Source organism: Muntiacus reevesi, chromosome 1, assembly GCF_963930625.1.
Source record: "Muntiacus reevesi chromosome 1, mMunRee1.1, whole genome shotgun sequence".
NCBI classification, from domain to species: Eukaryota; Metazoa; Chordata; class Mammalia; order Artiodactyla; family Cervidae; genus Muntiacus; species Muntiacus reevesi.
The window spans coordinates 212442097-212456881 of NC_089249.1; the positions used below are offsets into that span (position 1 = coordinate 212442097).

A 14785-nucleotide genomic window follows, 5' to 3' on the forward strand; every position below is an offset into this window, starting at 1 on the left:
TTAAAGCAAATTTCATATATTTTTTTTATAACTTTTGTGATTATGGGTTTTTCTCAATATTGTATTTTTGAGAGTCTAACCTCTAGATTTTTAATCTTTGCTTTCTGGTATTTGTAATCAATTTTGTACCTTTAAAAATCCAATCTTCAGTACCCATTTTTACTTAGGACTGTGATTACTGGCTGGATTGCCCTCTCCCTTCAACTCTCCTTTTTCTCCCCCAGGTCACCTCTATCTCCTCCTTCCCCTTTCTCTTCTCTACCCAATTCTGTGAATCTCTTTGGGTATTCTGGGCTGTGAGGAACACAGGGAAATGATTACTGGCTAGATGTGTCTCTCTCCATTTGACTCCCCCTATTCTCCTCCTGGTTACTTCTATCTCCTTCCTCCATCTTCTCTTCTCTATGGAACTCCATGAACCTCTCTGGGTGTTCCAGGCTATGAAGAGCACATAGGGATTTGATTACTGGCTAGATTGCTCTTTCCCCTTCTGATTCTCCCTCTTCTCCTCCTGGTCACCTCTATCTCCCTCCTCCCTCTTCTCTTCTCCATGTAACTCTGTGAACCTCTCTGGGTATCCCTCACTGTGGAGAATCTTTTCTCCATTAACCTAGATGTTTTATCATCAGTGCTGTATGGATGAAGAAGTCTTGAGGCTACTGTAAGAATAAGACTGAAAACCAGAGGCAGGAGGCTTAAATCCAAAACCTGAGAACACCAGAAAACTCCTGACTCCAGGGAACATTAATCGATAAGAGTTCATCCAAAAGCCTCCATACCTACACTGAAACCAAGCCCCACCCAAGAGCCAACAAGTTCCAGAGCAAGACATACCACGCTAATCCTCCAGCAACATAGGAACATAGCCCTGAGCTTTAATATACAGGCTGCAAAAAGTCACACCAAACCCACAGACACCTCAAAACTCACTACTGGACACTTGACTGCACTCCAGAGAGAAGAGATCCAGCTCCACCCACCAGAACACCAACGCAAGCTTCCCTAACCAGGAAACCTTGACAAGCCACTCATCCAACCCCACCCACATGGAGGAACCTCCACAATAAAGAGGAATCACAAACTTCCAGCATACAGACAGCCCACCCCAAATACAGCAATCTAAACAAGATGAAAAGGCAGAGAACCACTCAGCAGGTAAAGGAACATGATAGATGCCTGCTAAACCAAACAAAAGAGGAGGAGATAAGGAGTCTACCTAAAAAAGAATTCAGAATAATGATAGTAAAAATGATCCAAAATCTTGAAAACAAAATGGAGTTACAGATAAATAGCCTGGAGACAAGGATTGAGAAGATGCAAGAAATGTTTAACCAGGACCTAGAAGAAATAAAAAAACAGCCAATCAATCATGTATAATGCAATAACAAATCAAAAACACTCTGGAGGGAACCAACAGTAGAATAACTGAGGCAGAAGTAGGATAAGTGAAGTGGAAGATAGAATGGTGGAAATAAATGAAGCAGAGAGGAAAAAAGAAAAAGTAATTAAAAGAAATGAGGACAACCTCAGAGACCTCTGGGACAATGTCAAACACCCCAACATTTGAATCACAGGAGTCCCAGAAGAAGAAGACAAAAAGAAAGGCCATGAGAAAATACTTGAGGAGATAATAGTTGAAAACTTCCCTAAAATGTGGAAGGAAATAGCCACCCAAATCCAAGAAACCCAGAGAGTCCCAAACAGGATAAAACCAAGGCAAAAAACCACATGATAATTTCTTAATCAAATTAACAAAGATCAAACACAAGGAACAAATATTAAAAGCAGCAAGGGAAAAACAACAAACACCACACAAGGGGATTCCCATAAGGATTACAGCTGATCTTTCAACAGAAACTCTTCAGGCCAGAAGGGAATGGCAGGACATGCTTAAAGTGATAAAAGAGAAAAAACTACAACTCAGATTACTGTACACAGCAAGGATCTCATTCAGATATGAAGGAGAATGCAAAAGCTTTAGAGACAAGCAAAAGCTGAGAAAAATCAGCACCACCAAACCAGCTCTTCAACAAATGCTAAAGGATCTTCTCTAGACAGGAAACACAGAAAAGGTTTATAAACTCAAACCCAACACAAAAAAGTAAATGGCAATGGGATCATACTTATCAATAATTACTTTAAATGTAAATGGGTTGAATGCCCCAACCAAAAGACAAAGACTGGCTGAATAGATACAAAAACAAGACCCCTATACTTGCTGTCTACAAGAGACCCACCTCAAAACAAGGGACACATACAGACTGAAAGTGAAGGGCTGGAAAAAAGATATTTCAAGCAAATGGAGACCAAAAGCAGGAGTAGCAATACTCATATCAGATAAAATAGACTTTGAAATAAAGGCTGTGAAAAGAGGCAAAGAGGGACACTACATAATGATTGAAGGATCAATCCAAGAAGAAGATAAAACAATTATAAATATATATGCACCCAACACAGGAGCACCACAGTATGTAAGGCAAATGCTAACATACAAAAGGGGAAACTAACAGTAACACAATAATAGTGGGAGACTTTAATACCCCACTCACACCTATGGATAGATCAACTAAACAGAAAATTAGCAAGGAAACACAAACTTTAAATGATACAATGGACCAGTTAGACCTAATTTATATCTATAGGACATTTCACCACAAAACAATGAATTTCACCTTTTTCTGAAGTGCACATGAAAACTTCTCCAGGATAGATCACATCCTGGGCCATAAGTCTAGCCTTGGCAAATTCAAAAAAATTGAAATCATTCCAAGCATCTTTTCTGATTACCATGCAGTTAAGATCAGATGTCAACTACAGGAAAAAAACTATTAAAAATACCAACATATGGAGGTTAAACAACACGCTTCTGAATAACAAACAAATCACAGAAGAAATCAAAATATGCATAGAAATGAATGAAAATGAAAACAACCACCCAAACCTATGGGACTCAGTAAAAGCAGTGCTAAGGGGAAGGTTCATAGCAATATAAGCTTACCTAAAGAAACAAGAGAAAAATCAAACAAATAACCTAACTCTACACCTAAAGCAACTAGAAAAGGAAAAAATGAAGAACCCCAGGGTTAGTAGAAGGAAAGAAATCTTAAAAATTAGGGCAGAAATAAATGCAAAAGAAACAAAGGAGACCATAGCAAAAATCAACAAAGCTAAAAGCTGGTTATTTGAGAAGATAAAAAAAATAGACAAACCATTAGCCAGGCTCATCAAGAAAAAAAGGGAGAAGAATCAAATCAACAAAATTAGAAATGAAAATGGAGAAATCACAACAGAAAACACAGAAATACAAAGGATCATAGGAGACTACTATCAGCAACTATATGCCAATAAAATGACAACTTGGAAGAAATGGACAAATTCTTAGAAAAGTATAACTTTCCAAAAGTGAACCAGGAAGAAATAGAAAATCTTAACAGACCCATCACAAGCACGGATATCAAAACTGTAATCAGAAATCTTCCAGCAAACAAAAGCCCAGGACCAGACGGCTTCACAGCTGAATTCTACCAAAAATTTAGAGAAGAGCTAACACCTACCCTACTCAAACTCTTCCACAAAATTTCAGAGGAAGGTAAACTTCCAAACTCATTCTATGAGGCCACCATCACCCTAATACCAAAACCAAAGATGCCACAAAAAAAGAAAACTACAGGCCAATATCACTGATGAACACAGATGCAAAAATCCTTAACAAAATTCTAGCAAACAGAATCCAACAACATATTAAAAAGATCATACATCATGACCAAGTGGGCTTTATCCCAGGATTCTTTAATATCCACAAATCAATCAATGTGATATACCACATTAACATACTGAAAGATAAAAACCATATGATTATCTCAACAGATGCAGAGAAAGTCTTTGACAAGATTCAAATATCAAAATCCATTTATGATAAAGCAAGAATAGAAGGAACATACCTCAACATAATAAAAGCCGTACATGATAAACCCACAGCAAACATTATCCTCAATGGTAAAAAAAATTGAAAGCACTTCCCCTAAAGTAAGAAACAAGACAAGGGTGCCCACTCTCACCACTACTATTCAACATAGTATTGGAAGTTTTAGCCACAGCAATCAGAGAAGAAAAAAATAAAAGGAATTCAGATTGGAAAAGAAGTAAAACTATCACTGTTTGCAGATGACATGATCCTCTACATAGAAAACTCTAAAGACTCCACCAGAAAATTACTAGAGCTAATCAATGAATATAGTAAAGTTGCAGGATATAAAATTAATACACAGAAATCCCTTGCATTCCTATACACTAACAATGAGAAAACAGGAAGAGAAATTAAGGAAACAATCCCATTCACCATTGCAATGAAATGAATAAAATACTTAGGAGTATATCTACCTAAAAAAAACAAAAGACCTATATATAGAAAACTATAAAACACTGATGAAAGAAATAAAAAATGACACAATAGATGGAGAAATATACCATGTTCCTGGATCGGAAGAATCAATATAGTGAAAATGAGTATACTACCCAAAGCAATCTATAAATTCAATGCAATCCCTATCAAGCTACCAATGGTATTTTTCAGAGAACTAGAACAAATAATTTCACAATTTGTATGGAAATACAAAAAACCTCAAATAGCCAAAGCAATCGTGAGAAAGAAGAATGGAACTGAAGAAATCAACCTGCCTGACTTCAGACTATACTACAAAGCTACAGTCATCAAGACAGTATGGTACTGGCACAAAGACAGAAATATAGATCAATGGAACAAAATAGAAAGTCCAGAGATAAACCCACACACCTATGGACACCTTATCTTCAACAAAGGAGGCAAGGATATACAATGGAGAAAAGACAACCTCTTTAACAAGTGGTGCTGGGAAAACTGGTCAACCACTTGTAAAAGAATGAAACTAGAACACTTTCTAACACCATACACAAAAATAAAGTCAAAATGGATTAAAGATCTAAATGTAAGACCAGAAACTATAAAACTCCTAGAGAAAAACATAGGCAAAACACTCTCTGACATAAATTACAGCAGGATCCTCCATGAACCACCTCCCAGAGTAATGGAAATAAAAGCAAAAATAAACAAATGGGACATAATTAAACTTAAAAGCTTTTGCACAACAAAGGAAACTATAAGCAAGGTGAAGACAGCCTTCAGAATGGGAGAAAATAATAGCAAACGAAGCAATTGACAATTAATCTCAAAAATATACAAGCAGTTCCTACAGCTCAATTCCAGAAAAAAAAACGACCCAATCAAAAAACAGGCCAAAGAACTAAACAGATATTTCTCCAAAGAAGACATACAGATGGCTAACAAACACACGAAAAGATGCTCAACATCACTCATTATCAGAGAAATTCAAATCAAAACCACAATGAGGTACCATCTCATGTCAGTCAAAATGGCTATCAAAAAGTCTACAAGCAGTAAATGCTGGAGAGGGTGTGGAGAAAAGGGAACCCTCTTACACTGTTGGTGGGAATGCAAACTGGTACAGCCGCTATGGAGAACAGTGTGGAGATTCCTTACAAAACTGAAAATAGAACTGCCCTATGACCCAACAATCCCACTGCTGGGCATACACACCGAGGAAACCAGAACTGAAAGAGACACATGTACCCCAGTGTTCATCGCAGCACTGTTTATAATTGCCAGGACATGGAAGCAACCTAGATGTCCATCAGCAGATGAATGGATAAGAAATCTGTGGTACATATACACAATGGAATATTACTCGGTCATTAAAAATAATGCATTTGAATCAGTTCTAGTGAGGTGGATGAAACTGGAGCCTATTATACAGAGTGAAGTAAGTCAGAAAGAAAAACATCAATACAGTATACTAACACATATATATGGAATTTAGAAAGATGGTAACAATGACCCTATATGCGAGACAGCAAAAGAGAGACAGGTGTATAGAAAAGTCTTTTGGACTCTGCGGGAGAAGACGAGGGTGGGAGGATTTGAGAGAATAGCACTGAAACATGTATATTATCATATGTGAAACAGATCACGAGTCCCGGTTTGATGCATGAGACAGGGTGCTCAGGGCTGGTGCACCGGGATGACCCTAAGGGATGGGATGGGGAGGGAGGTGGGAGGGGGGATTCAGGATGGGGAACACATGTACACTCATGGTTGATTCAATGTATGGCAATGGTTGTCATATGTTTGGCATATGTCATATGTATGACAACCATTCATGGTTATCAATGTATGGCAAAAACCACTAAAATATTGTAAAGTAATTAGCCTCCAATTAAAATAAATAAATAAATTTAAAAACAAAACAAAACAAATACCATTAGAATCAATGTATCAAACATAAAGGCTGTATTTGTTGTTTTTCATTATTTTTTCTTTATTCTTAATGCCTACTTTTGGCTCTTATGTTTTTACAAAGATAAGAAAGTTACATGTAGCAATGATTTCCTATGCAGAATGAAATATGAAAGCTGGGTACAGAAATGGGGCATTTCACTTCTTACACTATATTACTTTAAGAAATATTAAGAAAAAAATTTTTAAGAATTTAATGTAATTCTGTAGAAATATAAGAGATCTTTTAGCTTTTAAGAGCAAGAGTAAGGACTTCCCTAGGGGTCCAGTGGCTAAGACTCTGAGCTCCCAGTTTAGGAGACCCAGGTTCAGTCCCTGGTCAGGAAACGAGATCCCACAAATTGGAACTAAGACCCAGTGCAGTCACAAGAGCATATTCATATCCACGTTTACAGTAAGATACTGGTTATATCACATGCTCATTACTAAAAACACTAAATAAACAATTGAATAAAATTTAGACTTATGAAATAATCTACTTCAAAAAAAATCTCACATATAAAATCTGTTGCTAAACATCTTTGGCAGCCTTAGATAAAATCTAATTTCACAATTACACTGGAATGCTGAGATATTTGCTCAGTGATTTATTAACATGAGAAATAGCATTAGTTGAGGAAAAATAAAAGAAACAGTATAATTTTCTCAAATACTGTACCATAGTTAGCCACCGCTTTTCCACCTTTCCTCCTTATTTCTTCAACAACCTTATCAGCAGCTAAGGAGCTTTTGCCAACTCCTGTGAAGTCCCCTCCTAGGTCATTCACTGCAAAGCAAAAATAAACAAATAAGAATTCAGTTCTAGACCTCAAAAGTACAAGGTGGAATGAAATTACATTAATAGTGTATGTTTTCAGTCATCTTCCTAATTCCCTCCTCCTGTATTTCTATCCTACTTAAGACACCATGATATATGTACTTTCAAAACATGTCTCTTTGTTTTTAAATATAGATATGAAACAGTGAAAATATTTAAACACAGATTCATGCCATGAAATTTTCAACTGTTCAATGCTTCTTTTTTGTGAAGCAAAAGACTGATTCAACCCATTTTTAGGGAAAGAAAAAAAAATCACATTTAAGAGTAAACACAAAGGAAAACAGTATGGACATCCTTCACAAAAAATTAAAAATAGCACTGTCATATGATCCGGCAATCCCACTTTCATGTATTTATTCAAAAGAACTGAAATCAGGAACTAAAGAGATAACAGAACTCCAGTGTTCAATGCAGCACTATTCACAATAGCCAAGATGTGCAAACAATCTACATATCAATTGACAGACAAAATGGATAAAGAAAAAGCTGCCAATGTGCTATTATTTAGGCTTTTAAAAAAAGAAGGAAATTTTGCAATATGTAACAACATGGATAAACCCTGAAGATAATAAGGTAACCCAGTCACAGAAGGCCAAATACTACATGATTGTATCTAAAATGGTCAAACTCATAGAATCAGAGAGTAGAATAGTGATTGCAGAGATTAGCAGGAGGAGAAAATGGGGAGTTGCTAATCAGTGGGTATAAAATTTCAATAATGCAAGATGAAAATGTTCTAGAGATCTTATCTGCTGTACAACATAAAGCCTGTAGTTAATAATACTCTATTGTACACTTAAAAATTTGTTAAAAGGGTAGATCTCATATTAAGAGTTCTTATCACAACTGAAAAAAGAAAAGAAAGGTTAAATACATAATGTGACATGTTCTCTATGTCAAGAAAGCCATTTACAGCAATGGTGATAAAGAACAAGCATATTAAATTCACACTGGTGAATTTTTGTAAAACATAATATGTCATGGTCTACCAAAAAAGAAATAAAACTATTTATTGAAAAAGGTTAAAAACTACACACACAACTAACATGTGTTCAGTCACTAATTTATACTAAAATATATGTAATTTATGTTTCCCTAGTGGCTCAGATGGTAAAGAATCTGCCTGCAATGCAGGAGAACAGTTTCGATCACAGGGTTGGAAAGATCTCCTGGAGAAGGGAATGGCTACCCGCTCCAGTATTCTTGCCTGGAGAATTTCATGGACAGAGGAGCCTAGCCAGCTATAGTCCATGGAGTCACAAAGAGTTGGACACAATTAAGTGACTTTTATTACATTTTTACATCTTCCTATATATATAGATACAAACATTAACTGAACATTTACTATTTGCAAGGAAATCTACAGATGTATAAGAATGGTGCTTATCCTCAAAGTTTATAATGTACTGAAAGTTAAGTATGTGGTAATGTCTGGATGTAAGAGTTGGACTGTGAGGAAAGCTGAGCGCCGAAAAATTGATGCTTTTGAACTCTGGTGTTGGAGAAGACTCTTGAGAGTCCCTTGGACTGCAAGGAGATCCAACCAGTCCATCCTAAAGGACTGATTTGTTCTGGGTGTTCATTGGAAGGACTGATGCTGAAGCTGAAACTCCAATACTTTGGCCACCTCATGCGAAGAGTTGACTCATTGGAAAAGACCCTGATGCTGGGAGGGATTGGGGGCAGGAGGAGAAGGGGACGACAGAGGATGAGATGGCTAGATGGCATCACCGATTCGATGGGCATAAGTTTGAGTGAACTCCAGGAGTTGGTGATGGACAGTGAGGCCTGGCGTGTTGCGATTCATGGAGTCGAAAATAGTCGGACACGACTGAGCAACTGAACTGAACTGAACTGAACTGAACTATACTAATGCATTAATTGTATCATAAAGTATATAAAGGCAACATAACTAAATAATATGATAACAAAAGTAATTTACACAATCATTCAAGGTTGAATTTACAAAATAACAGGCAAAAACAAATGAAAAGATAAATAATGTGTCAGTCACTCAGTCATGTCCAACTCTGCGACTCCATGGACTGTAGCCCACCAGGCTCCTCTGTCCGTGGAATTCTCCAGCCAAGAATACTGGAGTGGGTTGCCATTCCCTTCTCCAGGGGGTCTTCCTGACCCAGGGATCAAACCTGGGTCTCCCTCACTTCAGGTAGATTCTCTACCATCTGAGCCACAATAGATCGATGCCTAACATCTTGGTAAAAACAGAATTTAAGGCAAATACTGGGGACAAAGAATTAACTTGCATTGCAAAGTGATCATTTCTGTTGGGTTACTGCATAAATTGTGAGGAATATAATAATTTAAAAATTATTAATTAACAATGGCACAGAGATATACGCTAAAATTTAAACCCTCTTAATATGATCAAATTGATGATTATCATACCTGAAAAAAAAATACACAAGATCTTTTTTTCTTTTGAAGTATAACTCTCTTATGGGGGGATAGGGGTGAGGGTTGCAACTGGGATAGGGTAGTAAAAGGAGATAAAGGGATGACTCAGAGAAAAACTAGTCAAATGTATTTTTGTGCTTAAAGGAAATTAGTTTTTCAAAATGTGGACTGAGGTATATTTTTTCTAACAATATAGTCTTATCAGTCTTATTGCAAATAAAAAAAGCTAGAAAGACAAAAAATAATAGGGGAAAGGCTCACATTATCCCTCAGAGATTTTTTTTTTAAATGTTAAGATTCTCAAGACTAAATTCCTATTAACTATTCATTATTTGAGTACAGTTACTTAAATAACAGGAAATAAAAAATTTAAAAAAAATCAAGATTTTGAAACACATAACTAACAGTCTTTTTTATCCAAGCAAGGGAAAGTTCAAAAGCAAATTGACAAAGACAACACTGAAGTAAAGAAATGTTCAATTGTGAAATGAAACACTACCCCTAAGTGCAAACTATTCCAAGTACAATCAAAGGTAAACATTGAAGTCTGAATAAATAATGACTGAGATCAATGATCAATGCAGTGAAACAGTATCAAAACAGATTTATTCAAGACAAGTATTCACCTCAGAGAGGACAAATTTGACACTGATCTTACTCAGTTACCCTTCCAGAGCTAATTCACAGGGGTTACAATCTTAACTAGAAAAGCACTGATTATACACTGAAGGGCTTAGCCAGCAGCAACATTAGAAGATTGTTTGTAAACAAAGAGCAATGTGTTTACACTATGTGATCCTGTCATCACTTATATATATGACTAATATTCCAATTATAACAATATTTTAAAATATCCCTACCGCCTACTGTTAAAGACACATCTGGAGGAGAAGGGGAAGACAGAAGACGTGATGGTTGGATGACATCATTGACTCAATCAGACATGAGTTTGAGTAAACTCCGGGAGTTGGCAGTGGATAGGGAGGCCTGGCATGCTGAAGTCCATGGGGCTGCAAAGAGTCAGAGATGACTGAGCAACTGAACTGAACTGACTGAATACTCCAATTATAACAATATTTTAAAATATTCCTACCACCTACTGTTAAAAGACACAACTTTGTACATTGCTGCATTTGAGCTCCATACAGTTTTCTAGGAGTTTGGCAGGAACACTTGTTCCTATTTTTACAGAAGAGGAAAGAGTTTAGGAAAAGCTAGGTAACTTATTCCAGGCTCTAAGGCTGTATGAAACAGCAAAATTCAGACAAGAACCTGGACCCACCACAATATCACTCTGCTCCTCTAATGCTGTGAACAAGTTTCTTTTATTCTAATTATTTCCACTTAAAAAAAAAAGTCATGTTTGCTTGGAGAGAATACAGAAGAAACAACCTCTCTCAAACAAACAGCTTCAAAATACAGTATTGTGACTACCTATTGGTAAGATTATGAGAGTTAAGGGATAGAGTCTTTTCAGCTTAAACCATCAAAATATCCCCAAAAGTGATATATTTGTAAATCCTCCATATAAAATCCAGCTTATAGCTCTGAAGAGCTTTTTTTTTTTTAAGATGTAAAATCTTTTGCCTATTCCCGTAATTTTAAATAAATCAATGACTTGGATAGTCTGTTAAAGACTATGTAAGTTTTTTTAATTAAAAATGCACTCTGAGTTTTTATTAAACATCTACTTACTATACACTAACCACTAGAGTAGGGACATAAGGATCCAGAGAATTATAAACACACTTGGAGCCTATAAAAGTATCCTATAAATAGGAAAATGGATACCTAAACACAAAGTACTGAGTTATCAGCTATCAAAGCCTGAAAACAGAACCAGTTGGTGAGAATGGCTGTTTCCCCATATCCTCCCAACACAAGACATTATCATTCTTTTCAGCATAACAATGAAATGATTATAAATTATAGCCCATTATTTTAGCACTAGTAAGGTTACATTATTTTCATAGGCTTGTCATTTATATTTCTGTTTACTGTTTTGTCTGCTTAAATAACATTTCATTTGGGGTGCCGTTTTGTCATACAGATGTGTACATGCGGGAAGCATGCATGCTTGTCACTTCAGTCATGTCCGACTCTGTGGAACCCTGTGGACTGTAGCCCACCAGGCTCCTCTGTCCATGGGAGTCTCCAGGCAAGGATACTGGAGTGGGTTGTCATGCCCTCCTGCAGGGGATCTTCCCAACCCAGGGATCGAACCCTGGTCTCCTGTGTCTTCTGCATAGCAGGTGGATTCTGAGCCACTAGGGAAGCCCCATGTACATGTCACTTATTTCTAAAGATTTTAGTTTTTTATCATATACAAATCATAAATTCTTTTATTGAAATGTTGAAAGAGAAACAGCAGAGCATTAATATTATTTGATAGCATTACATACATTGTTTTTTTAACATTTTGTTATGTAAACCAGATTGAGAAATCTGGATTTGTTTTTAGCAATCCTATTTGTGTACAGGGCTTGGCTCTCAGAAGTTAGTTTTCCTGTTCTCTCATGCTATTCTTCAGCCCTGATTACTGGCCCTAAAGACTAGAGCAAGAAACATGTTTTGGGTCTCCTAATATCAGGGCTGCTAAACCAACTGAGGCAATATATATCACTTTTAGTGTGTTGGGGGGGGAAAAAATGCTAATCAAACTGATTATCATCTTCCTCAAACAGTCCCACCCTCTCAGCAGCACTTTGCTGGCTAAGTCATTTCCCAGGTATTCTCTCTTTACTCCCATTTCTGAACAGTACATGCCACCAATCTATCAAGGCTTGACATCCATTTCATTATGATTCTTCAAATACTCACTCTGTTCATACTCTGTACCCAGCACTGGGCTTGGTGCTTTGAGCTTGGGAGGTAGATAGTTTGTGTGCTGAGGAGTTTCCAGTTCTTCTGAGGAACCAATTATTGCCCATTTCTTTCCTGTTCTATCATTTCATGCCCAGACTACTGTAAGTGCCTCCCCAGTGGCCTTTTCCCTCCAATCTTAATCATTCCAGGCTGCTAGCAGCCAGTTCCTGGGTAATGGCCCTACAACAGCCTTAATCTAAGTCATTCCCCCACTGAAAATCTGCAGTAGAACCCTATTATTCACTGCCTAACTTTCAAGATCCTTTAAAGTTGGACCTCATTTTACTGTTTCACCTTAGTATAATTAGTTTCTCCTCTCTGGGAAATTGCTTATATAGCAATTCCTAAGTTCCCACTTAATTATCAGGAGTAATAATGTTACAATGCTTTGTATCCGAAGAGTGCTCTATAACTGTGCTTACACATATTCCTGTTCACATATTTATTCAATCCAAGGATTTGACACCAGTAAGTCATATCTATGACCAAAGACATATCTATAAACTACTTTTATTTCCAAAGTAAAATGGTGCTTCCAAATCTACAAAATCAAAATAACTTTTATATGCATTGATTTTGCACATGACATGCTTTACAGTGAGTAATCTGAGAAGTGTATAAAAAGATGACAAAGGCAATATTATACTACAAGTGTACTTATTTTTTGGAGAGGTTATTTACTTTTTTTTTATGCTTTTAAGAAATTCAAACACTACAGATTCAAAAAGCCCTTTCTAGACACGTGCACCCCAATGTTCATCACAGCACTGTTTATAATAGCCAGGACATGGAAGCAACCTAGATGCCCGTCAGCAGATGAATGGATAAAGAAGCTGTGGTACATATACACCATGGAATATTACTCAGCCGTTAAAAAGAATTCATTTGAATCAGTTCTAATGAGATGGATGAAACTGGAGCCCATTATACAGAGTGAAGTAAGCCAGAAAGATAAAGAACATTACAGCATACTAACACATATATATGGAATTTAGAAAGATGGTAACGATAACCCTATATGCAAAACAGAAAAAGAGACACAGAAGTACAGAACAGACTTTTGGACTCTGTGGGAGAAGGTCAGGGTGGGATGTTTCGAAAGAACAGCATGTATATTATCTATGGTGAAACAGATCACCAGCCCAAGTGGGATGCATGAGTCAAGTGCTCGGGCCTGGTGGGCTGGGAAGACCCAGAGGAATCGGGTAGAGAGGGAGGTGGGAGGGGAGATCAGGATGGGGAATACGTGTAACTCTATGGCTGATTCATATCAATGTATGACAAAACCCACTGAAAAATTAAAAAATAAATAAATAAATTTTAAAAAAAAAAAAAAAAAGGCCCTTTCTAACCCGTGTCCTATCCCAGAGGTAGCTGCTATTAACCATTTTTGAGATGTCCTTCCAGGCATTTCTGTTTCCTATGTTGATGCCTTTCCTCCCATTCTGAAAAGTTTCTGATAGCAAACAATAGCATTAAGAAACATTTCATTGATATAGTGGGCCCAGTGGGGATTTCCTCCTGTATTCTGTTTATGTCTTGATTGCTACCAAAAAGTATTTAAAGTGCCTTAAATATAAAAGGCATGTGCAAGGACTATTTAAAAATGGAAAAATTAAGAAAATGTCACATCAGAGAAAGAGAAGCCTACCCAAAGCATAGGCTAATGGTTGTTATCCTAGTTGAGGACAGTGTCAGGTTTACCCCTAAGCCTCCTGACAGTCAAAGAAAAAGTGCAAAACACAGTGTTGCTGCTATATTTTCATTGTTTGGCAGAAAGATACCATCACCCTAGTTCATCAGGAGTCTTTTCCAGAATGGCCATAAATGTATATAAACATTTGAAGGCCTCCAAAATGTGGTAACAGTTTAGAAAGCAGTATCTTAAGTGAGGCCCCCTTAATTTAAGGGACTTTAATCTGTCTCAACGACAAGAAGGCATCAAGGGTCTCTTTAAAGGAAGAAGTTGAAAATGAGCAACTGAGTCCTCCTGGGACTCCATCTCTTGTCTATCTGCACTCACCACCTGGGTAATCTGATCCAGTCTCCTGGCTTTAAATCCCACCTGGGAACTGAAAATAGATTTATATAGCTTCAATGTCCCCCCAACTATAAAGTCCTATGTCCCACTGCCTACTTACTATCCTCATCTGAAAGTCTACAGGAATGTCCCCTCTCTGGGAATCTGGCCCTCCTTCAGTCTTTTCCATCTCACTCTATCCTCTCTCCTTTTCAACCCACATCAGCAAATAACCAAATCCTGCCATACCTACCTTCCAAATATATCCAGAATTTAACCTCCTTGTACCACCATCCCTCCATCTCTACCAACT

General features: G+C 37.1%; 1 protein-coding gene across 1 annotated transcript in view; it reads right to left on the bottom strand.

The window, feature by feature from the left end:
- Nucleotides 1–14785, bottom strand: part of HSD17B4 (hydroxysteroid 17-beta dehydrogenase 4) — a 104912-nt gene that overhangs the window by 73908 nt on the left and 16219 nt on the right. The window contains exon 3 of the mRNA XM_065918219.1: nt 7008–7115. Coding sequence (XP_065774291.1) covers nt 7008–7115 — 108 coding nt within the window. The remainder of the gene's footprint in view (nt 1–7007; nt 7116–14785) is intronic.